This window comes from Thalassophryne amazonica, chromosome 8 (genome assembly GCF_902500255.1).
Source record: "Thalassophryne amazonica chromosome 8, fThaAma1.1, whole genome shotgun sequence".
NCBI classification, from domain to species: domain Eukaryota; kingdom Metazoa; phylum Chordata; class Actinopteri; order Batrachoidiformes; family Batrachoididae; genus Thalassophryne; species Thalassophryne amazonica.
In genome coordinates this window covers 117,095,618-117,121,347 of record NC_047110.1, presented here as the reverse complement: position 1 = coordinate 117,121,347, position 25,730 = coordinate 117,095,618, and the positions used below count along the sequence as shown (strand labels likewise).

The following is a 25,730-nucleotide window of genomic DNA, read 5'->3' as shown; positions in this document are numbered from 1 at the left end:
TCCAGCCTAGAGGAAATAAATACATGAATTAGTTTTTCAGCATCACTCTGAGACAAGACCTTTCTGATTTTAGAGATATTGCGGCAAATGCAAAAAAGCAGTCCTACATATTTGTTTAATATGCACATTGAATGACATATCCTGATAAAAAATGACTCCAAGATTTCTCACAGTATTACTAGAGGTCAGGGTAATGCCATCCAGAGTAAGGATCTGGTTAGACTCCATGTTTCTAAGATTTGTGGGGCCAAGTACAATAACTTCAGTTTTATCTGAGTTTAAAAGCAGGAAATTAGAGGTCATCCATGTCTTTATGTCTGTAAGACAATCCTGCAGTTTAGCTAATCGGTGTGTGTCCTCTGGCTTCATGGATAGATTAAGCTGGGTATCATCTGCGTAACAATGAAAATTTAAGCAATACCGTCTAATAATACTGCCTAAGGGAAGCATGTATAAAGTGAATAAAATTGGTCCAAGCACAGAACCTTGTGGAACTCCATAATTAACCTTAGTCTGTGAAGAAGATTCCCCATTTACATGAACAAATTGTAATCTATTAGATAAATATGATTCAAACCACTGCAGCGCAGTGCCTTTAATACCTATGACATGCTCTAATCTCTGTAATAAAATTTATGGTCAACAGTATCAAAAGCAGCACTGAGGTCTAACAGAACAAGCACAGAGATGAGTCCACTGTCTGAGGCCATAAGAAGATCATTTGTAACCTTCACTAATGCTGTTTCTGTACTATGATGAATTCTAAAACCTGACTGAAACTCTTCAAATAGACCATTCCTCTGGAGATGATCAGTTAGCTGTTTTACAACTACCCTTTCAAGAATTTTTGAGAGAAAATTAAGGTTGGAGATTGGCCTATAATTAGCTAAGATATCTGGGTTAAGTGATGGCTTTTTAAGTAATGGTTTAATTACTGCCACCTTAAAAGCCTGTGGTACATAGCCAACTAATAAAGATAGATTGATCATATTTAAGATCGAAGCATTAAATAATGGTAGGGCTTCCTTGAGCAGCCTGGTAGGAATGGGGTCCAATAGACATGTTGATGGTTTGGATGAAGTAACTAATGAAAATAACTCAGAACAATTTGAGAGAAAGAGTCTAACCAAATACCGGCATCACTGAAAGCAGCCAAAGATAACGATACATCTTTGGGATGGTTATGAGTAATTTTTTCTCTAAGTTAAAATTTTATTAGCAAAGAAAGTCATGAAGTCATTACTAGTTAAAGGAATACTCGGCTCAATAGAGCTCTGACTCTTTGTCAGCCTGGCTACAGTGCTGAAAAGAAACCTGGGGTTGTTCTTATTTTCTTCAATTAGTGATGAGTAGTAAGATGTCCTAGCTTTACAGAGGGCTTTTTTATAGAGCAACAGACTCTTTTTCCAGGCTAAGTGAAGATCTTCTAAATTAGTGAGACGCCATTTCCTCTCCAACTTACGGGTTATCTGCTTTAAGCTGCGAGTTTGTGAGTTATACCACGGAGTCAGGCACTTCTGATTTAAAGCTTTTTCAGAGGAGCTACAGCATCCAAAGTTGTCTTCAATGAGGATGTAAAACTATTGACGAGATACTCTATCTCCCTTACAGAGTTTAGGTAGCTACTCTGCACTGTGTTGGTATATGGCATTAGAGAACATAAAGAAGGAATCATATCCTTAAACCTAGTTACAGCACTTTCTGAAAGACTAATAGTGTAATGAAACTTATTCCCCACTGCTGGGTAGTCCATCAGAGTAAATGTAAATGTTATTAAGAAATGATCAGACAGAAGGGAGTTTTCAGGGAATACTGTTAAGTCTTCTATTTCCATACCATAAGTCAGAACAAGATCTGAGATATGATTAAAGTGGTGGGTGGACTCATTTACTTTTTGAGCAAAGCCAATAGAGTCTAATAATAGATTAAATGCAGTGTTGAGGCTGTCATTCTCAGCATCTGTGTGGATGTTAAAATCGCCCACTATAATTATCTTATCTGAGCTAAGCACTAAGTCAGACAAAAGGTCTGAAAATTCACAGAGAAACTCACAGTAATGACCAGGTGGACGATAGATAATAACAAATAAAACTGGTTTTTGGGACTTCCAATTTGGATGGACAAGACTAAGAGTCAAGCTTTCAAATGAATTAAAGCTCTGTCTGGGTTTTTGATTAATTAATAAACTGGAATGGAAGATTGCTGCTAATCCTCCTCCTCGGCCCGTGCTACGAGCGTTGACAGTTAGTGTGACTCGGGGTGTTGACTCATTTAAACTAACATATTCATCCTGCTGTAACCAGGTTTCTGTAAGGCAGAATAAATCAATATGTTGATCAATTATTATATAATTTACCAACAGGGACTTAGAAGAGAGAGACTTAATGTTTAATAGACCACATTTAACTGTTTTAGTCTGTGGTGCAGCTGAAGGTGCTATATTATTTTTTCTTTTTGAATTTTTATGCTTAAATAGATTTTTGCTGGTTATTGGTGGTCTGGGAGCAGACACCATCTCCACGGGGATGTGGTAATGAGGGGATGGCAGGGGGAGAGAAGCTGCAGAGAGGTATGTAAGACTACAACTCTGCTTCCTGGTCCCAACCCTGGATAGTCACGGTTTGGAGGATTTAAGAAAACTGGCCAGATTTCTAGAAATGAGAGCTGCTCCATCCAAAGTGGGATGGATGCCGTCTCTCCTAACAAGACCAGGTTTTCCCCAGAAGCTTTGCCAATTATCTATGAAGCCCACCTCATTTTCTGGACACCACTCAGACAGCCAGCAATTCAGGGAGAACATGCGGCTAAACATGTCACTCCCGGTCCGATTAGGGAGGGGCCCAGAGAAAACTACAGAGTCTGACATTGTTTTTGCACAGGGGGCCCAAACTTTTACATACAACTGTAAAAAGTGAAAAACTAAGTCATTGTTGATCAACTTTATGCAGAGTTAAAAGGTGACAGATGTGTGCCATTTGTTCCAGGAAACATTTATTCAGACATTTAAAAGACAAAACCATCTGAAGACATTTTCATAATTTGATGAATTTAAATGGATGAAGACGAGAGGATCCAGGATCTGCTGGGTCAGAAGGACAGGTTGATGAGTGGGACCTCATCTGCTCTGTTCTCCTTCTTATCATCTGGACTCCACTTGATCAGCGGCGAGCTCAAATCTATCAGCTGACAAACAGAGTTTTGGAAATTAATACCTGAAATCTAAACATTTTCATTGAAAACAGTCTGAAAAGTGCATTCTGGGAAAAAGTGTCCTGTGTGATATCTAAAGTTTTTGGGTTGGACCAGTCTGTCCTATGCTCACTTCCTGTCCGTAAGCTGTGGCTCTCATGGTGTAAAGTTGATGTTTCATCAAGGTAAGTTTTAGGTCCATTGCTCTTCTTCCAAAAATTGCATCTGTTGTTTTTTTCTTTTGTAAGTTTCTTTTCATTCTTCAAAACTTTTAGAAAAATTCAATGTGCTTAAGAATTCTGCACAGACAAAACCAGAATCAAGGTTCATTTGACCACCTGAAGTATTTTTTAATTTTTAATATCGACAACATGCAGGATCACTTTAAGCAGAAGCTGTGGTGATGACACCGACCTGATTTCTTACCTGTACCCTGCATGGGCGGCCATCTTGCCACTCCCATGACCAACGTCACATCTTCACTGCATGCCTTAACTTTGTACAGAAACAAATGGGAACTTTATCAACAGCAAACCTGGAATGGTGTCACCAAGAAGTTGAGCCTCTCTCTCACACACAGCGTCTGTGGTGTTTAGGGGAGCGTACAGCACTCACCATCCACAAAACACCACAAACATGCCAACTTGCAGCTTCCTCCTGGTGGCACCCTGTGGGTCAAAATGTTCCAGAGCTGAAGGGCAAATTGCACCTCATCAATGGGGTCCACCTTTTCCCTGTGGACAGTGATGGAGCAACTCCTCTTACCAGAGGATCCCAGGATTCAGTCAGTGTCATTTCCACCACACTTGAAGTCCACTAGACTGGAGATGGACAGCGACAGGACTCCACTCCCAGAGTCCAATGCTGCTGGTGCATCTTGGTAGACCAAGTCAACTGACCTCATAGACATTGATAAAAGACGTGCAAGGAAGCAGTCGACGACTCCCCGGTTACATGCTACGTTAAATGTCACTGAACGTCACACATACGCTAGTACTGGCTGCAAGTAAAACATGACAATGGCTGCCACTAACATGCTACACACACTGTGTGTGAGAGGGCCTATAAATCCTGAGGGCCATTATTTTAGGTGCTCATTAGTGGATTCTGTAGCAGCAAGTGTTGCAAGACCCAGGTATCTAGGTCGAAAGATTGTCAGGGATCATAAGAAGGGACATGGCCACCTGCTTGTTCATACCCTGCTTGATGGACCACATCCGGAAAGGAAGCGCGATGACCATTTACAGCCTTCATGCTTAATGGGAGTCAGCTTCATGTTGAGAGAAAAATCGCTCCAGGTCTCCCATCTTATCCTTTGTTGAGCTCTCACTCACTTCTTCTTTACCTCTAAAGTCATCCTACAAACCACCTGTGTGCACCTTCCTCCACTCTTAGGAATATGTTACCCTGTGCTCCTCCCTTTTTCTTAAAGTAGGTGTTCACCACAGCCATTTACATCCTTTTTGCAAAATCAACTACCATCTGTCCTTCCTCATTCCTATCCTTGATACCTTATCTACCCATTACTTCCTCATCACCTCTGTTCCCTTCACCAACATGCCCATTGAAGTCTGCTCCTATCACCACTCTTTCATGCTTGGGCACACTCTCCACCACCTCATCTAACACACTTCAGAAATCTTCTTCCTCCATCTCACAACCTACCTGTGGGCATATGCACTGATGATATTCATCATCACCCCCTTCAATTTCCAACTTCACAGTCATCACCCTGTCAGACACTCGCTTACTGTCCAAAACACTCTTTAAGGCCCTGTCACATCTTGACGATTTAGCCAGCGTATGCCAACCATATTATAAAAATGCTGGCATAAATTTAATAAGGGTAAGTTTTTTTTTTTTTTATATAAGTTAAGAGTAAGTTGAAGCACGCTGAACCATGCTGAAGCTTACTGATGTTCCTTCTGATAAGCTGAGCTCCTCAAAAAATTTTGGGCATGCTGAAAATTTTTAATGCGTGCCAGCGTGTGACTCATGTCCCGCACATGATGGACATAAGTTGCACGTAAGTTATGCGATTGTTGTAATTTACTCATAAGTCTAAATCCGTCCATTAATGCTGGCCACTGACTGGCTGAAAGCCAGTTTTCATACAGAACGACTGTTTCATTCACACGTGGAAAAAATATAAAGTCTGACCTGCTCATTTCCGTCCAATTCATCATCACAGACATGAATCCACATAAAACTCCTGATTTTTGAAAATGACCTTGGAAAATCCTTTAATTCATGGCTGGCAACACAGAATTTTAAAGCAAGTCCCTCTGTGATTTTTCCTGCTCCAGGTGCGTTTCTCATGCCCATGGCACACTCTGATCACACAGAAGCGCTGTGATAATTTAAACTTTTAAAGCAGCATCACTGTGGTGTGATCAACAGACGAACTGATCAATCGATCAGGGTGATCACACCTGATTAATGCGCTGTTTAAACATTTAAAGTGTCGTCGCTGTCGGTGATCACCACACTGACAGATCACACAGCACTTCATTCAGGTCACACCTGATTGAGGTCAACTGGCGCTTTAAAAGTTTAAATCATCACAGTGTCTCATTATTCAGGTCTGTGATAATCTGAAGACCTGATCACTGACCTGATCAGGTCTGATTCTTTCACGGCAGCGTTTCCTACAGCCAATCCACTCATCAGCTTTCTGTACACAATGAAAGTGGTCCACCAAGATAAAAAATGACAATAAAAAAATAAAATGTTAAATTACTGTTTCTGACGCGCACCACACCGTGCAGTACTGACCAGAACCACTGGCAAAATTGTCAAGGTGTGAGAGGGCCTTAACATATGCATCCTTTAAAATGACCCCAACACCATTCCTCTTCCTGTCCTCACCATGATACAACAACTTGAACCCACTTCTGATGCTCCTGCTCTTACTTCCCTTCCACTTGGCCTCTTGCACACACAATGTCTACATTTCTCCTCTCCATCATGTCAACCAGCTCTCTCTCTTTACCAGTCAGACTTCCAGCATTCAAAGTCCTGACTCTCATTTTCACCCTTCCAGTTTTCTCTTTTTCCCCACTGTCTCTGAAGATATTTTCCTCCTCCTCTTCTATACCCAGCAGTAGCCCAATTTCTGCCAGCACCCTGTTGGGCAACAGCACCATTGGCGGTCATTGTTAACCTGCGCCTTGACCAATCCACTATGAAAGTCTGATTCTTAGTCTGCATGGTTGGGTTGGCTTGTTTTACGACGGGTGCCCTTTCAGTCTCTACGTGATTTTTTTCTCTTCAATTCAGCAGATGCATTTCAGCTGGAGGTTGAACATGCAGCCTCACAGTAACTGTTTTTTGTTTGTTTGTTCTTTAAGTTACCGTGTTTATGAAGCATTGTGTGTTGCCCAAAAAAAGTAAAAATTAAAAAGCGAAACATTCAGTCAGCGTGAGTCTGTACAAAACAGACAGCAGCCGGCTTCCACTGTGGGAACCTGGCCGTCAGTCACCACGTGGAGCAGACCGTGTGTTTTTAATAACAGACAAACACTCTGCTTCACTTTAAATGTGCAGTAAGTCTGTTTCAGATGATCAGTGTGGAGCCTCTTTCTCTTAAAAGGCTTTATTTTACTCTGTGTCGCATTGGAAAGTGGTAGCTTTAAGGGCTAAATTATTAGGTGTTACACAGCCTGAGCGCATGCTCTAGTCTTCTTCTGTTGTTTTTCTGGGAACATTACAGCGCCACACAAAGGCCTGGCATATGTACTACAACGTTAAACAAAGCTTAGAAGCACAGAATTTGCCTCGATCACTTTTTGTCAGAGTTATTCGAGTAATCGTTTCAGCCCTAAATTGTACTCTGTTAGAATCATTACATTTTTGCATGTAATCTGTGATTCAAACCAAAATTAATCATTGTAATCATAATCTAAATACTGAAAATGTGGGAATCATGACAAGTTTACACGAAGATAACATTGTCTTAAATACATCAACAACACATTTGTTCTGAGGATTTCCCTGCCATTATTGCCTACAAATAGCAATGAACTGAAGTTCTGATTTGGCGATCACTTGGAGGTGTGACACTACAGACTTCAGACAACTTTATTGATCCCAAAAAAGGGCAATTACGTACATATGGGTGAGAGCATATCTCACCCATATTGGCCTCTCTTCATTGGCTTCCTGTTAATTCTAGAATAGAATTTAAAATTCTTCTTCTTACTTATAAGGTTTTGAATAATCAGGTCCCATCTTATCTTAGGGACCTCGTAGTACCATATCACCCCAATAGAGCGCTTCGCTCTCAGACTGCAGGCTTACTTGTAGTTCCTAGGGTTTGTAAGAGTAGAATGGGAGGCAGAGCCTTCAGCTTTCAGGCTCCTCTCCTGTGGAACCAGCTCCCAATTCGGATCAGGGAGACAGACACCCTCTCTACTTTTAAGATTAGGCTTAAAACTTTCCTTTTTGCTAAAGCTTATAGTTAGGGCTGGATCAGGTGACCCTGAACCATCCCTTAGTTATGCCGCTATAGACTTAGACTGCTGAGCCTGGTTCTGCTGGAGGTTTCTTCCTGTTAAAAGGGAGTTTTTCCTTCCCACTGTAGCCAAGTGCTTGCTCACAGGGGGTCGTTTTGACCGTTGGGGTTTTACATAATTATTGTATGACCTTGCCTTACAATATAAAGCGCCTTGGGGCAACTGTTTGTTGTGATTTGGCGCTATATAAAAAAATTGATTGATTGATTGACTTTTACATACACACACAAGAAGGCAGTTGTTCATCCATGCAGGTGATGTTGTAGGAGGCCCATGTGCTCAGGATATACACGTTTTTGTACAATCTTACGAGAATGTTGTGATATTACAACATTGGGCTAATTTGTACTCATTGTCTGAACAATACACAACTAAGGATTTATTTGCAGAGCTCTCTTTTGTACCACAACAGTATAACATGCTGCATGTTGTTATGAGCACTCATTTACTCCAACAACAGTGTGACATTTACAATGATGGTGCCAGAAACAGTTCCTGTCCTCTGAAACATAGGAGCTTTCACTGGAATGTGTGCTTTATACTTTTGTTAGGAGTCAGAATATAATTGTAAACGTAGATTCCTTCGACTGCCTCCTTGTGTGCACTTGGGGTCGCCACAGCAGAGCCAAGGTCGCCCTGTATGTTGATCCTGGCCAGATGCCGCCCCCCCCCCCCCCCCCCCCCCCACGGCAACTCCACAGAAAATATTGGGGTAGGGTTTGAAGTGGGAACCTCCCGCATTGAAACCACTAATTACTTGGCCCCCACCCCGGCCCAACCCATATTCAGGCACAATGTTGCCTAAGGCACCACATGTACACAGGTGATCACGTGTCATGTATACCCAATATCCTGACCAAATATGGGCAAAATGCAGTGTTGCATGTGTTCTCCACCATACCACATCGCCCCCTGGAGCGCTGATAACTGAAGATGCCCTCATCCATCTGGCGGTTCCTGTGGCCATACGGCTTCATCACGTAGGTCCTGATCATGAAGGCATCATCAACCAGGATGAAGTGTGGCATAGCCATGTCATTGTAGGGTAAGGGGGATGGCTCAGGGAAGCCTACACTCCCATCTTCCAGGCACTGCTCTAGTTCTGACTCACTGAAGATTGGGGCGTCTGACAGTGACACACGCCCCGATCTCATCCAGAGGAAGCTGTTGTCCCCACCTACAAGGGCTATCGGGACCACCTGTTGTGTGGGCCGCCTGAACAGGAGGTACCGCTGGCCCACCACCAGAGTGCGCCCTGCCTGAAGTGCGGGCTTCAGGCACGAGGGCGCTGCCGCCACGGACACAGCCGGGGGTGACAGCTGTCACTCATTATCTCATGACAGCTGTCACCCACCTACGCTTCATCATACTACTCCATAAAACCCGGACGTCATCTCCACCTCATTGCCGAAATATCATCTACCTGTGAAGGTAATTCTCTGCTAAACTGAAAACACTGACTAATAGTCTGAACTTCTTTGCAGCTGTTTTCCTGTAAGTGTTTCCTTATCTGTGGGATTGGCGTTTTGGTGTGATCAGCGACGGCTTCGCTTCACACTCCAACCAGATAAGTGGTTAACAGGAGCTGCACGAGTGTGTGATTAGAGGTGGAGGTGACTTTCCACCTTCTGACTGTTTTTGTTACTGGGTGTGCACACACACCCACATCTCACCGTTTGTGCTCCTCACCTGCAGTACCAGATCCGACAGTCGGGGACGGTGATCACCTGGGAATTCGGGACTTGGCAGCTCCAGTATTCACCAGGTTCGGTGGCGGCAGAAATCGTGTGGTTCCGGCTCTTCTCAGGACAGACGTCTTCTATCCTCGAGCCTGCCCACACGTCACCTTTGTGTATTGACTGCTATCATATTCTGAGATTGTCTGTATAGTCGTTGTGCACATTCACAACATTAAATTGTTACCTTTTGGCTCATCTATTGACCGTTCATTTGCGCCCCCTGTTGTGGGTCCATGTCACTACACTTTCCCCAACACCACCATGAAGAACCCCTTGTATTTATGGTACAAGGAGCCGCTCCTGGCTGGTTTCCTGATGGCCACATGCAGATGTGCCACCTGGTCCGTGGGGTGTATGGGGGTTGACTGGTGGACAAACCTAGCCAAAGAGATCCAAGGCTTTGCAGACAGTGGCAATAAACAGGGTTTCTACAGCGCCCTAAAGGCAGTTTATGAACAAAGATGTGGGGCACACTTCCTTGTTTCATCTGCTGATGGATCTACCCTCATCACAGATAAAACTGCCATTATCTCCAAAAGCATTCTGGAGGCCATCCTAGTGCTGCTAACTATGACAGAGATGATGTCCTGCCAACAGTCAGTGATGTACATGCAGCAGTGAAGTCTCTAAGGCACAACAAAGCCGCAGGTCCGGACGGAGTGCCTAGATATGTCCTAAGATTGGGGGTGGGGGTGTGGCAGTTGTTCACAGCCTTCACTCTTTCATCACTGTTGCATGGAACTCCAGATGTGCCCCTCCACAATGGAAAGATTCTGATCTTGTGAGCATCTACAAGAACGGAGTTAGAGCTTCTGTAGAGACGTTCAAATCCTGACGTAAGACTCACTGAATGTCCCTTTTGTATGGCTACCATACTGGCATAGTATGTTACTATGCTTTTTACTCTTTTTAATTCATTTTATTAGTAAACGGAGCATGTCACGGCCTCAACTTTATCTAAAGTCTGGGTCTTTTAGTGAAGCTCAGGGTTAGTGGCCGGTGATCATCTTAGTATTACTTTTGTTTTTCTTGTTGTTTAATGCTGACAAATTATACTGTATTTTTTGTCTTTCTGATGCCTGATTCTGTTTTTTTTCCCTCTGAGGTGCAGCTCCATCCAGAGATGGGTGTGGTGTCTGTTTCTGTAACCCTCCTGTGCACTGGCAACATTTCTTGTATATTTTTTTTTTCAACTGTAATTTGTGTCTGTATCATGGCCCAAGCAGAGGGTCACCCCTTTACGGCCCAAGCAGAGGGTCACCCCTTTGAGTCTGGTCTGCTTGAGGTTTCTTTCTCAGAGGGAGTTTTTCCTTACCACTGTTTCTCTGTGGTTTGGTAAGGTTAGACCTTACTTGTATGAAGTGCCTGCGACAACTTTGTTGTGATTTGGCGCTATATATGAATGAAATGAATTGAAAATAGAGCAGACTGCAATAACAGCAGAGGTATTTCCCTTCTGTCGTGTGCTGGAAAATTACTCAAGGACAGCACTGCTAAGACTAATCAAATCTGTGGGTGAAGACATACTTCCAGAAAACCAATGTGGGTTTCAGAAGGACTGGTGTACAACGGACATGATATTCATTACAAGGCAGATCCAGGGAAAATGCAGAGAACACCACCAAGACCTCTATACAGTCTTCATTGATCTGACCAAGGTGCTTGACACAGTGCACAGACCTTGGTTGTTGAAAGTGCTCAAGCTTTTTGGTTGTTCCGGAAAGCTCTTAGCTGTTCTGAAGTCTCTGCATGATGGAGCCATGTTCCAGGTCTTAGGAGGAGAAAAATCTTATGCATTTCCAGTCTGCACTCAAATCAGGCAAGGATTGCACACGTGATCTTCAACTTGTGCCTCACTGCGGTGATGTTAGCAGCAAAAAACACAACCCAGAAAACTGCGTCCCCTTAACCTACCGTCTTGACGGCAATCTCTTCAACCTGCGCAGACTCAGAATACCGACAAAAGTCCAGCAGCAGGCTATTCTCGAGCTACAAGATGCGGACGATGCTGCTGTTACCGTCTGCTCAGCAGAAGGGACACAGAGAAGCCTTAATGCCCTGGAGAGCACATACACCTGAGCCAGACTCAGCATTAACACCGGAAAGATGGAGGTTATGAGCCACAGTGCATCTGACACAGGTCCAACAAACTTCCAGATCAAAAGTATTACACTCAAGAATGCCCAGTCCTTTACCTATCTTGGTTCAACACTGAGTGCGAATTTCGACATAACGGATGAGGTCCAAAGGCGCATAGGGCTAGCATCTGCCTCTTTTGGAAAGCTTTCAAGTAGGGTGTTCCGCAACAGAAACTTGCCAGCCAAGACCAAGGTTGCTGTCTACAGGGCTGTCTGGTTGTCAAGGCACACCTGGTCCGGAAGACCTCCTCAATCGGACTCCATTCCTCTGGTGTGGCGGGGCAGGCGATGACCTCATTTATATACTCATCCATGATGGCTTGGCAGACCTCGGTGATGAGCAGGTTGATGGTGTTGCGCACCACACTGAAGCTAAATATAAGGTTTAGGTATCTGTCACCTGATGCCAAGTACCTGATTGTGATGGCCAGTTTCAGTCCTGCAAGGCAGTGTCTTCCTCAACCAAGTGTCCTGCCTCTGGATCCTTAGCCCCACCCTCTGCACCAACTCACTGAAAAAGGCAGGCTCCATCTGCAGGGTGTTTTGCAAGGCCTGCAGGTCCTCCACTCAGAGCTCCTCCATCAACCTGGTATAACGGCCGTACTGCTTCCTCCTCTCCTCTGCCAGCCATGGTCGTGTCTGGTAGCATCTGTATGTCCTCCTCCTCATCGTCCACCTCCTGGCCCCCACGAGCTGCTCCAGCAGCTGTTGCTGGAGGACAGCGATTTGCAGTAGTGTTACATGGTTCAAGGTGTCCATACTCGCAGAAGTCTGGGAATGATGACTCGGTTGCAGTGGGCGGGCCTTTATACCTGGGTGGGGACATTTCTGCCACCATTCATGGTACACTTGGGACATTCGTGTCACAGTCTGGGTACATTCCTGTTATTCAGGATGCATTAACTACAGGTCCTACATGTTTATCACACATTCGGCGCACATTCTGGGGGTGTTCTAGCTGCCTTTGACGTCAATTCGTACAGCATTTGGGGCTCCTTTCAAGCGGCCCTCAGGTGTTATTCGGCCTGCGTTCAGGCCTCTGTCATACGCCATTCAGGATGCATTCTGCATATTCCTACTGCATTCAGCGAGCATTGTGGGGATTAGTGCTGTGTTCCGGGTGCATTCGACCTGCATTCCTGGGGCAGTCGACCTGCATTCGGGAGCCGCTGCACACGGAATGTGCACAAATCATTAACAGGAGGCTTCAGACCACATTCTGGGTATTGGAATTAGATTCCTACACAGCTGTCAGAATGTCTGTCCCTCCCAAATGCAGCTCGATTTTTTGGCTTTATTTTCCTATTCCAACTGATTCTGCTTGATTCCTGCTCATTCGTGCTAAAGTGTGACGGGGCCTTCAGCATTAGCTGTTCAAATTGATGTCTGTCTTGCAGGACCATGGACCATCATTTCTACCTTGTCCGAACTCAAAAACATTAAGTTGCTACACAATACACATCCAGCTTTTCAATGAAACAAGGCAATCCTCTAAAGTCTTACCTGCAGTTATCGGCATGTACAGCTGAGTGTCATCTGCGAAACAATGGAAAGTAATCCCATAACATTGCAGTACCTGCCCAAGGGGTGCTATGTAGAGGGAGAAAAGCAGGGGACCTAAAACAGTCCCTTGTGAAACCCCATATTTCATAAAGACAAGATTTGAGGTGAATATTACAACCCCCAGAGCAAGCACACATGACAGTGGTACTTTAATAAGAGCTGTCTCAGTGATGTACAAAATAAAAGTTGAACAGTAACATTTATTATGCTATTTTGTAATCCCATAACTAACAACTCAAGCCATGAAATCAAGATTAAACTAAATTCAAGATAACATGATTTACTGAGACTTGGGTATAACTGCAGGAAGGGAAGCATCATTGTCAGGCCCTCATAAAGGCTTTAAGTCACAGTCACCAACCACGATAACGTGAGAAACTGTCCTGTCTGAGCAGCTCACTGGACTCACCTGAGCTGCAGCGCAGGCATTCTTGGTGTGGACGAGGTCTGGAGTATTGGTCAGATCTATGAGCAGTTTCTCCTGAGGCTGCAGAGTCAGTGCTGGAAGGTCCAACAGCAAAACCTGAAGAGAATGCAGATGATGACGAAGCAGCTCCTCTGTAGACACGGCCTGCATGTGTTTGATTTCTGACCTCTTGTGTCTCAGCCCCTTCAGCTGATGGCAGCTCCTCAGGTGTTTTTCTGGAGTCTGATATGTTTTGTTCGAGCTGCACTGACTCCGTGTTCTCCAGCTGCTCTGATTGTAAGGTTGTGATGGGCGGTGCATCCAGATGATCCTCCTCCAGGCAGAATGGCTGGATGTTCTGGAGGTGGAAAGTGTCTTCTTCCTCCCTAGTGCAGGCAGTGCTGAAAGAGAACAAGCATTTTTAGATTTAGCAGTGGATTGGTTGCTGGTGTTGTGTGTTCACCGCTGCTCCAGTTTTCCATTTTGTAACTTAATTTTTAGTGGCTTGAGTGTAATCTTCTCCTTTGGGTATGTACTTGATGTGGTTATTGGTGCGTCAGTGTACATTTTTAACCATTTTTGATTTGTTTTTTTGCACTGCATGACGCAGCACTTCACTCCCTCGGCTAGCGCGATGCTAAGCTACTCTGCAGCTGAGCTAGTGAGCCTGAACAACAATAATGTCCCTCAGGATATCCTCGCTATCAGAGAGCTTGGTTTGCTCCACCGTCCTCGCTGCATCCACAGAGGCTCCCGGAGAAAGTTTGTATTCCATCAGTCTAGGTCGTCTGTGCCAGTTATTTGGTCAGCTGAGTGCATCGGTGCTCACGTCATCAGAGCGTGGCAGCTTCTTGGACTTGTAGTCCTGATGTGACGACAGCGGTTTCTGACACTCTCTGGGTGCTGGATGGTGCTGTTCTTCCTTTGAATGAGGCCTGCCCACCTGCGTACAGATCTACGCCGGTGGGCAGGCTTCCACCTCCCGTCCCCTGCTTCCCGTCCATCCGTACGGGAGGCGGGGGTGTCGCTTTTATTTATAAATCTAGGTTCAGCTTGTTCGTTTGAGCATCTGATTCTTCGCTCTGCCCACGATGCTACGTATTGTCAAGGTCATAAAATGGAAATCAGTCATGTTATTTTGTTACTGTTTACAGGCCTCCAGGCACATATTCTGAATTCTTAGATGAATTTGGTGCGTTCATCTCTAGCTTGTCAGCTAATTCAGATAACATTTTGATTATTGGTGACTAACATTCATATAAATAAGTCCTCTGATCCCCTTTGCAAAGCATTTATGGGACCTGTGGATGCGCTACAATTCCAGCAATGCATTCAGGATTCAACACACTTTAGTGGAAATACCCTGGATTTGGTTGTTGCACATGGCCTTGCTGTCACGAAAGGTAAAATTTATTTACTTATTTATTAGGTTTACATTTATGTTGCTGCGTTTAGTGGAGCGACAACCTTGTCTACCACTGCGATGATGCATTAAGCCCTCAATTATGACTGTACTTTAAGCTAGACTGCCTGAAATTTTGGCTTCAGGTTTGGAGGATGCTCAATCAGCGGATAGTTTTGCAGATGGCTTGAATTCAGGCTACACTTGATAAGGTTGCACCTCCTCCTTTAAGGACACGCCTTCCCAAGGCACAGTGACCTTGGTTCAATGGTTACTTCCATGACCTTAGACAGAAGGCTAGAGGTCTGGAACGGAAATGGGGTAGTTCCAAATTAGAGGTGTTCCACCTTGTGTGGTGTGATGCTATTTCAGATTATAAGCATGCACTACTGGTTTTCAAAGCGATCTATTACTCTGATTTGATAATAAAACAAGCATAACTCAAAGTTTTTGTTTGATACGTAGCATTTCTCATTCATGGACAGCCACCTGTTATTCACTCTCCCTTTTCAGCACAGGACTTCTTGGAATATTTCGAGAAGAAAAATTTAAGATATTAGATTGAGCATATTTCAGCAGGCCTTGGTCCAACCACCGCATCCTGCTATGAAGGTGAATGATACCACTGAGATGTTACCTACATTTACAGATTTTGATGGTATCTCGCTAGGTGCGCTGACGAAGCTCATGACGTCTACAAAAAGCACAACCTGTTTATTTGATCCTATACCAACAAAACTGTTTAAGGACCTGTGGTCCACTCTGGAGCTGACTGTGCTGGAAATTATTAATCTCTCACTAATTTCTGGATCTGTTCCTAAATGTTTGAAATCTGCAGTGATTAAACCATTACTTAAGAAACCCAATCTCGACCCTAGTGTATTGAAAAATTATAGGCCGATATCAAATCAAATCAATTTTATTTATATAGCGCCAAATCACAACAAACAGTTGCCCCAAGGCGCTTTATATTGTAAGGCAAGGCCATACAATAATTATGTAAAACCCCAACGGTCAAAACGACCCCCTGTGAGCAAGCACTTGGCTACAGTGGGAAGGAAAAACTCCCTTTTAACAGGAAGAAACCTCCAGCAGAACCAGGCTCAGGGAGGGGCAGTCTTCTGCTGGGACTGGTTGGGGCTGAGGAAGAGAATCAGGAAAAAGACATGCTGTGGAGGGGAGCAGAGATCAATCACTAATGATTAAATGCAGAGTGGTGCATACAGAGCAAAAAGAGAAAGAAACAGTGCATCATGGGAACCCTCCAGCAGTCTAAGTCTATAGCAGCATAACTAAGGGATGGTTCAGGGTCACCTGATCCAGCCCTAACTATAAGCTTTAGCAAAAAGGAAAGTTTTAAGCCTAATCTTAAAAGTAGAGAGGGTGTCTGTCTCCCTGATCCGAATTGGGAGCTGGTTCCACAGGAGAGGAGCCTGAAAGCTGAAGGTTCTGCCTCCCATTCTACTCTTACAAACCCTAGGAACTACAAGTAAGCCTGCAGTCTGAGAGCGAAGCGCTCTATTGGGGTGATATGGTACTACGAGGTCCCTAAGATAAGATGGGACCTGATTATTCAAAACCTTATAAGTAAGAAGAAGAATTTTAAATTCTATTCTAGAATTAACAGGAAACCAATGAACAGAGGCCAATATGGGTGAGATAGGCTCTCTCCTTCTAGTCCCCGTCAGTACTCTAGCTGCAGCATTTTGAATTAACCGAAGGCTTTTCAGAGAACTTTTAGGACAACCTGATAATAATGAATTACAATAGTCCAGCCTAGAGGAAATAAATGCATGAATTAGTTTTTCAGCATCACTCTGAGACAAGACCTTTCTAATTTTAGAAATATTGCGCAAATGCAAAAAAGCAGTCCTACATATTTGCTTAATATGCGCATTGAAGGACATATCCTGATCAAAAATGACTCCAAGATTTCTCACAGTATTACTAGAGGTCAGGGTAATGCCATCCAGAGTAAGGATCTGGTTAGACACCATGTTTCTAAGATTTGTGGGGCCAAGTACAATAACTTCAGTTTTATCTGAGTTTAAAAGCAGGAAATTAGAGGTCATCCATGTCTTTATGTCTGTAAGACATTCCTGCAGTTTAACTAATTGGTGTGTGTCCTCTGGCTTCATGGATAGATAAAGCTGGGTATCATCTGCGTAACAATGAAAATTTAAGCAATGCTGTCTAATAATACTGCCTAAGGGAAGCATGTATAAAGTGAATAAAATTGGTCCTAGCACAGAACCTTGTGGAACTCCATAATTAACCTTAGTCTGAGAAGAAGACTCCCCATTTACATGAACAAACTGTAATCTATTAGATAAATAAGATTCAAACCACCGCAGTGCAGTGCCTTTAATACCTATGACATGCTCTAATCTCTGTAATAAAATTTTATTGTCAACAGTATCAAAAGCTGCACTGAGGTCTAACAGAACAAGCACAGAGATGAGTCCACTGTCTGAGGCCATGAGAAGATCATTTGTAACCTTCACTAATGCTGTTTCTGTACTATGATGAATTCTAAAACCTGACTGAAACTCTTCAAATAGACCATTCCTCTGCAGATGATCAGTTAGCTGTTTTACAACTACCCTTTCAAGAATTTTTGAGAGAAAAGGAAGGTTGGAGATTGGCCTATAATTAGCTAAGATAGCTGGGTTAAGTGATAGCTTTTTAAGTAATGGTTTAATTACTGCCACCTTAAAAGACTGTGGTACATAGCCAACTAATAAAGATAGATTGATCATATTTAAGATCGAAGCATTAATTAATGGTAGGGCTTCCTTGAGCAGCCTGTTAGGAATGGGGTCTAATAGACATGTCATTCGTTTGTACTGTGCTCTTATACGAGGTCTGTCAATAAAGCAACGGTCCTTTTTATTTTTTTCAAAAACTATATGGATTTCATTCATATGTTTTTACGTCAGACATGCTTGAACCCTCGTGCGCATGCGTGAGTTTTTCCACGCCTGTCGGTGACGTCATTCGCCTGTGAGCACTCCTTGTGGGAGGAGTTGTCCAGCCCCTCGTCGGAATTCCTTTGTCTGAGAAGTTGCTGAGAGACTGGCGGTTTGTTTGATCAAAATTTTTTCTAAACCTGTGAGACACATCGAAGTGGACACGGTTCGAAAAATTAAGCTGGTTTTCAGTGAAAATTTTAACGGCTGATGAGAGATTTTGAGGTGATTCTGTCGCTTTAAGGACTTTCACGGTGCGAGACGTCGCTCAGCGCTCTCAGCCGCCGTCATCAGCCTGTTCAAGCTGAAAACCTCCACATTTCAGGCTCTATTGATCCAGGACGTCGTGAGAGAACAGAGAAGTTTCAGAAGAAGTCGGTTTCAGCATTTTATCCGGATATTCCACTGTTAAAGGAGATTTTTTTAATAAAAGACGTGCGGACGGGTCCGCGCGTCGGGAAGCAGCCGACGCGGTGCGGCGGCACAGGAAAAACACCTCCGTGTTGATAACCATTTGTAAAATCCAGGCGGCTTTTGATGGCTTTCAGTGGAGTGAGTATATGAGAAATTGTTTAACAGCAGGACATGTTCCAACTTGTCCTTAAGGCTTTCAACAGAGGTGTTTTTCCTGTGGCGGAGCGTCGCGTCGACCCGTCCGCACGTCTTTCATTAAAAAAATCTCCTTTAACAGTGGAATATCCGGATAAAATGCTGAAACCGACTTCTTCTGAAACTTCTCTGTTCTCTCACGACGTCCTGGATCAATAGAACCTGAAATGTGGAGGTTTTCAGCTTGAAACAGGCTGATGACGGCGCCTGAGAGCGCTGCGCGACGTCTCGCACTGTGGGAAGTCCTTAAAGCGACAGAATCACCTCAAAATCTCTCATCAGCCGTTAAAATTTTCACTGAAAACCAGCTTAATTTTTCGAACCATGTCCACTTCGATGTGTCTCACAGGTTTAGAAAAAATTTTGATCAAACAACGCGCCAGTCTCTCAGCAACTTCTCAGACAAAGGAATTCCGACGAGGGGCTGGACGACTCCTCCCACAAGGAGTGCTCACAGGCGAATGACGTCACCGACAGGCGTGGAAAAACTCACGCATGCGCACGAGGGTTCAAGCATGTCTGACGTAAAAACATATGAATGAAATCCATATAGTTTTTGAAAAAAATAAAAAGGACCTATACTTTATGGACAGCCCTCATATATATATGTTTATTTGAAATGGGACAATGCATATTAATGAACATTGTATCATGTAAATATGCCGGTTTATAGCAGGATGCTAATTTCCATCCGTAGTCACAGTAACATAGAAACAGACCAAGACCACACAACATACCAAAATAAATTAATCATGACAGAAAAACAATTAAAACAGAATATATATACAAATGTTTACAATTTAAAGTAGCAATAATTGATAGTTAATAAGCAGCTCTTATTGTGAAAGATGTGCAAAGAACAGGTAAGTATTGTGTAGCAGTGTTGCTGGCTTTGCCATAGTCCCATATGTCACCTTCCTAAAATAATGGCCTAAGTCACATGACTTAGGCCATTATTTTAGGAAGGTGACAATATGATGAGCTCCTCTGTGTTCATTTCTGTCCGACATAAGGCATTTTTCTATCCACCAAAGCAAGCTTCTTGTTCGCTGATGTCCACAAGGTTGATCATTAAGCTTTGTGCGTGTTCATTAGTTTAAGGGGAGTTCAGACGGATCTTTTTTGCTGCTGGGACGTTTGTTTGCCGTTTTGAGAGAGAGAGACACTGGGACACAGAGGACACACGGCGCTTCTGGATGAGAACACAATGAAAATGGCTTCAAGTGTTGACAGTCAGGAACAGTGTGGATGTTCCCCTGTTTTCAGTGAAAGGCTGACAGGAAAATTATGGATTTTTATTCATCGAAACGAGCAGGAATCATGGACTGCAACAAATATTATTTAACGGCAGAATCTCCTGGATTTAAACAGGTAGGTTTTTTAAAAAAAATCTTCCATGAGAGCCAGAGTTTTCTGTTTTAATACAACACTGTCCAAAATGATGTAGGTAAGTTATGCGATTGTTGACACACGTTTCTTGTAATTTACTCATGATCGACTACAATCTGCCATCCATCCAGGACCTGTACACCTCGAGAGCCCTGAGGCGAGCAAGAAAGATAGTGGCCGATCCCTCTCACCCAGCACACAAACTTTTTGTCACCCTCCCCTCTGGTGAGACGGTGGAGGACCATCAGGACCAAATCCTCAAGACACAACAACAGCTTCTTTCCATCCACAGCTAGACTTATAAATAATGCCAAAGACTCCCCCATGTACCCTGCCCCCCCACTCACAGAAAGTACAGATTAATCATCCCTGCACTGAAAGGTCCTGTAGATCTAGATGCCTTTGCACAGCCCCATTCCAATGTACTTATTTGACAGTGAACATAGTTTTGCCAATTTTGTCGATTTGACTCCTTCACTTCTATTTTTTTTTTCCTTTTATTAGAGCCAGAGTAGGAAAAAGTCCTACGAGGACCCTATTGTAATTATGCTGTTTATTATTATTATTATTATTGTTTACACTTTTCAATCTAAATTTTCAGCCCTTTCCCATGCTCAAAAACTCAAACTTTGGAATGTTGTCCGGTCACATCCGAAATTTGGTATTTTGGGGATCGCGCAGACAGTCGCAGCGAAATCGCAAAATAGCGCCCTCTAGTAATTTTCAAAAAACCCTCTGCATTGGTTTTTTTTTTTTGTTTTGTTGCAGCCTCACGAAATTCGGTACACATATTTACCATGCTGGGATGCACAAAAAAAAAAAAAAAAAAAAAGTCTCTCACCGTCATGGTGAAATGTCAACAGGAAGTCGGCCATTTTGATTTTGAGTTTCGATTTTGAGGTAATTTTTGCCGTTTCTGGCCATTTCCACTACTTACATTTGAACAAACTCATCCTAGGGATTTCATCCAATAGTCTTCAAATTTGGTCAACATCATCATCATCAAGACCCCATTGTGATCAAAGTTATCAAAGAAATTTCTGTAGGTCAAAAGGCGTGGCTGCTAGGGGTTGTCAAACTTTGGCAAGCGTTTCGGAGCACACCGTTTTACTTCGAATGGCTGTCATGCCCACATACTTCATCGTACACCCTTCAAACTTGCTGGACATGAGGGCTCCGAATCATCATATTAACTTCCCACCTCTGCCACAGCGCCCCCTGGTGGTAACAGCAAATGTCCTATTTTTACTTTAACAGGTACTGATGTCACAAAGTTAACCCAATCAACTTCATTCCACTTCTAAAACATTCAGAACAAGTTGGTGAACGTAGGCGATGATTGCTGTGAAATTATGAGTAATGGCGTCTGTGTGGCGGCGCGCCAAATATCGACCCTTCGCCATGAAATTACATTCTTCCTTTTGACAGCTTAATTTTGTGTTATCATCATGACAATTGATACACTGGTCAAGCACAACAACCTCTTACAATTCATAGGGGCGTCGCCCATGGATGGGGCAAAATGCCTCAATAGCACCCCCTTGAAACTTTCAAAAATCCCTCTCCATAGGGGTTTTTTTTTTTTGGAGAAGAGATGAAAATTGGTACACGTGTGACTTGCACAGACGTACAAAAACAGTCTCTTGCACCACTGGTCTACTCCAAACAGGAAATTGGCCATTTTGAATTTTATTGTCATTTTGGCGTGATTTCCACATGTTGTATTTGAATGAACTCCTCCTCGGGATTTTGTCCAATGCACTTCAAATTTCATCCAGAGGCTATAATGATCAAAGGTTATCTAAAGCTTTTTTCTATATCAAAGGGTGTGGCCACCATGGCGCCGCCATTTTCAACCGTCGCCATGGAACATCAAGTCATGATAACTCCTTCATGCTTTGTCTAATTGACTTGAAACTTCACGTGTGATGAGGTCTGGCCCCTGAACATACCTGGCCTCTCTCTTTGTGTTCCAAGCACCCCCTAGTGGATGAACCATCAACTTGTCATAACTCCTATATGCACTGTATGATTTGCTGGAAACTTGAACTGTGTGATGAGGGTTGGCCCCTGTATGCACCTGCCCACATCTAGTCACAAGGGGACGCGCTGGCCTGGGTAGGCAGCCGCGTGGCACAAGGGCCCGTATATGACCGCTGGCAGTCCTCCTTTTTATTATGTACCAATGACACCAGATCAAATTCCCTGTATGTAAGAACTTAAATTCAATTCTGAAATACATCCATTAATAATGCTGTCCACTGACTGGCTGAAAGCTGCATCCTCATGTGAAGAGACTGTTTCAAATATTAAACCATTAACACAGAGTAAATAGAAAGTCTTACCTGTTTGTTTCAACATCAGTCTTGAGGAAAAAAGCATATCCACATAAAGCCTCCTTAGAAAACGATATGAAAATACTTTAATTCCTTGTCATGGCTGAAGAAATGTCCGTCTGTGACACCAGCACTTTGCGCAATTGGCTCCATCAGATCATGGCTTCCACAGCGGTACTTTGCACACTCAGCACAGTCAGATCATGGTTTCTGCACTGAAGGTCGTCCGTAAATGGACTGAATTTATATTGCGCTCTTCCATCTGCATCAAACACTCAAAGCACTTTACAATAATGCCTCACAATCACCCCGATGTCAGGCTGCTGCCATACAAGGCGCCCACTACACACACCGGGAGAAACTAGGGGATTAAGGACCTTGCCCAATGGCCCTTAGTGATTTTCCAGTCAGGCTGGGATTTGAACAGAGGACCATCTGGTCTCAAGCGAATGCTTAAACACTAGACCATCACCTCCCCTAAAGGGAGGGTCCATCAGGTTGTTGAATTGCAGCACCTGACTGTACAGGTCAATATGAGATTGTCTTGAGGCACAAATCTGGGGAAGGGTACAGAAACATTTCTGTCCCACAGAGTGGTCCAGCCAGAGCCCAGACCTGAATCTGACTGAACATCTCTGGAGAGATCTTAAATTGTCTGTGCACCGATGCTCCCCATCCAACCTGATGGAGCTTGAGAGGTGCTGCAAAGAAGAATGGACCAAACTGTTCAAAAGATACAGGGGTGTTCAGAATAATAGTAGTGCTAGTTTTTCCATGATTTCGTCACATCTGCGAGGCATTAATTTTGTTGGTTTGGAACCAAGATTTTGCTGGTTTACCAGTGTGCTTGGGGTCATTGTCTTGTTGAAACACCCATTTCAAGGGCATGTCCTCTTCAGCATAAGGCAACATGACCTCTTCAAGTATTTTGACATATCCAAACTGATCCATGATACCTGGTATGTGATATATAGGCCCAACACCATAGTAGGAGAAACATGCCCATGTCATGATGCTTGCACCACCATGCTTCACTGTCTTCACTGTGAACTGTGGCTTGAATTCAGAGTTTGGGGGTCGTCTCACAAACTGTCTGCGGCCCTTGGACCCAAAAAGAACAATTTTACTTTCATCAGTCCACAAAATATTCCTCCATTTCTCTTTAGGCCAGTTGATGTGTTCTTTGGCAAATTGTAACCTCTTCTGCACATGTCTTTTATTTAACAGAGGAACTTTGCGGGGGATTCTTGCAAATACATTAGCTTCACACAGACGTCTTCTAACTGTCACAGCACTTACAGGTAACTCCAGACTGTCTTTGATCATCCTGGAGCTGATCAATGGGTGAGCCTTTGCCATTCTGGTTATTCTTCTATACGTTTTGATGGTTGTTTTCTGTTTTCTTCTATGCGTCTGTTTTTTTGTTGTTGTCCATTTTAAAGCATTGGAGATCATTGTAGATGAACAGCCTATAATTTTTTGCACCTGCGTATAAGTTTTCCCCTCTCCAATCAACTTTTTAATCAAACTACGCTGTTCTTCTGAACAATGTCTTGAACGTCCCATTTTCCTCAGGCTTTCAAAGAGAAAAGCATGTTCAACAGGTGCTGGCTTCATCCTTAAATAGAGGACACCTGATTCACACCTGTTTGTTCCACAAAACTGCCAAACTCACTGACTGAATGCCACACTACTATTATTGTGAACACCCCCTTTTCTACTTTTTTTTTTTTTTTTTTACTAATAGCCCAATTTCATAGCCTTAAGAGTGTGCATATCATGAATGCTTGGTCTTGTTGGATTTGTGAGAATCTACTGGTACCTTGTTTCCCATGTAACAATAAGAAATATACTCAAAACCTGGATTAATCCTTTTAGTCACATAGCACTACTATTATTCTGAACACTACTGTAGGTGCACCAAGCTTGTGGCATCATATTCAAAAAGACTTGAGGCTGGAATTGCTGCCAAAGGTGCATCAACAAAGTACTGAGCAAATACTTATGTACATGTGATTTCTTAGGTTTTTTTTTTTATTATTTGCAATTGCAAAAATGTAGTGAGTGAGTAGAATTTTGAGTGTACCATGTATATGAATACATGGCTTTTATTCCTCCCCCGCCTTCTTTTCCACATAGTGAGCGCAAAAAGGAACTGTCATTTCTACATTTGCAGTGCAGTAACAAAAATTAGAACCCCTATAACCCCCCTACCCCCTGTCTATTGCCATTTGTTTTTATCATTCTTTAGTAGTTTGCTGCTGTTGATTTTTAACTGTCTCAAGTTGCTGAAGAAGGATTGCACTGCACTGTGTGATGATGGCTCATGTACAACCCCAATTCCACTGAAGTTGGGACGTTGTGTAAAATGTAAATAAAAACAGAATACGAAACCAACACTGAATGCCTGTGATCTTCGATCCCTCAGGCGGCACTGCATTAAAAACTGACATCCTTGCGTAAAGGATCTTACCACGTGGGCTCAGGAACACTTCAGAAAACCACTGTCAGTTAACACAGTTCAATGCTACAGCTACCAGTGCAAGTTAAAACTCTACCATGCAAAGTGAAAGCCAGACATCAACAACATCCAACATTATGAAGCACAAAATACGACAACGGAGACCCCGGACTGTTGAACAACTGAATTCGTACAAGCAAGAATGGGAAACAATTCCACCTACAAAGCTTCAACAATTAGTGTCCTCAGTTCCCAAATGCTTATTGAGTGTTGTTAGAAGGAAAGGTGATGTAACACAGTGGTAAACATACCACTGTCCCAGCTTTTTAGAAACATGTTGCAGGCATCATTTCAAAATGAGCAAATATTTGCACAAAAACAAAGTTTATCAGTTTGAACATTAAATATCTTGTCTTTGTGGTGTATTCAATTGAATATAGGCTGAAGAGGATTTGAAAATCATTGTATTCTGTTTTTATTTACATTTTACACAATGTCCCAACTTCATTGGGACTGGGGTTGTACATATGGAAATAAAGCACAGCTCAGTTCCAAACAATAAAGATTTCTTTTAGGCTTGTGTCATGTTTCGAAATTGAAATGAGGCTGAGTCTCACCTGCAGCCTCTTGCTCTCTTGGCAGAGGTGGAGGCAGGAACAGCAGACCTCTGCAAGCTGACAGGCTGGACCAGACTGTTGGGCGTGGCCATGGCATTTGATGTTCTGCCCCTCAGTGGAGTAGGGAGGGCAGAAGGACGAGATGCTTTCACTTGCAGAAACTTTTTGCCACCAGCAGAGGGAAGTAGAGAATCATCAGCAATTGGCACAGACTGCTTTAAGGGACTGGAGAGAGAATCAATAATCTGATTGATGGCGACTGAATGCACAAGTCACTGAAGCAGATTCTGCAGTGCTGTCTGAAAGTGATTTGAGGAGCTGTACAAAGGACCCGCTTCTTTTTTTAGCTGCTCCCGTTAGAGGGCATCAAAGCCATTCTCGTCACTCCCAAAGACAAT

The 25,730-nt window shown here is 43.2% G+C and overlaps 1 protein-coding gene across 1 annotated transcript in view; it reads right to left on the bottom strand.

Moving 5' to 3' along the window:
- Positions 1–2,971: 2,971 nt before the first annotated feature.
- Positions 2,972–25,730, bottom strand: part of gtse1 (G-2 and S-phase expressed 1) — a 54,610-nt gene continuing 31,851 nt past the window's right edge. Inside the window, exons 9-12 of the mRNA XM_034177367.1 lie at positions 25,333–25,557; positions 13,737–13,950; positions 13,553–13,666; positions 2,972–3,183 (exon numbers count right to left, since the gene is read on the bottom strand). Coding sequence (XP_034033258.1) covers positions 3,088–3,183; positions 13,553–13,666; positions 13,737–13,950; positions 25,333–25,557 — 649 coding nt within the window. The 3' untranslated portion in view covers positions 2,972–3,087. The remainder of the gene's footprint in view (positions 3,184–13,552; positions 13,667–13,736; positions 13,951–25,332; positions 25,558–25,730) is intronic.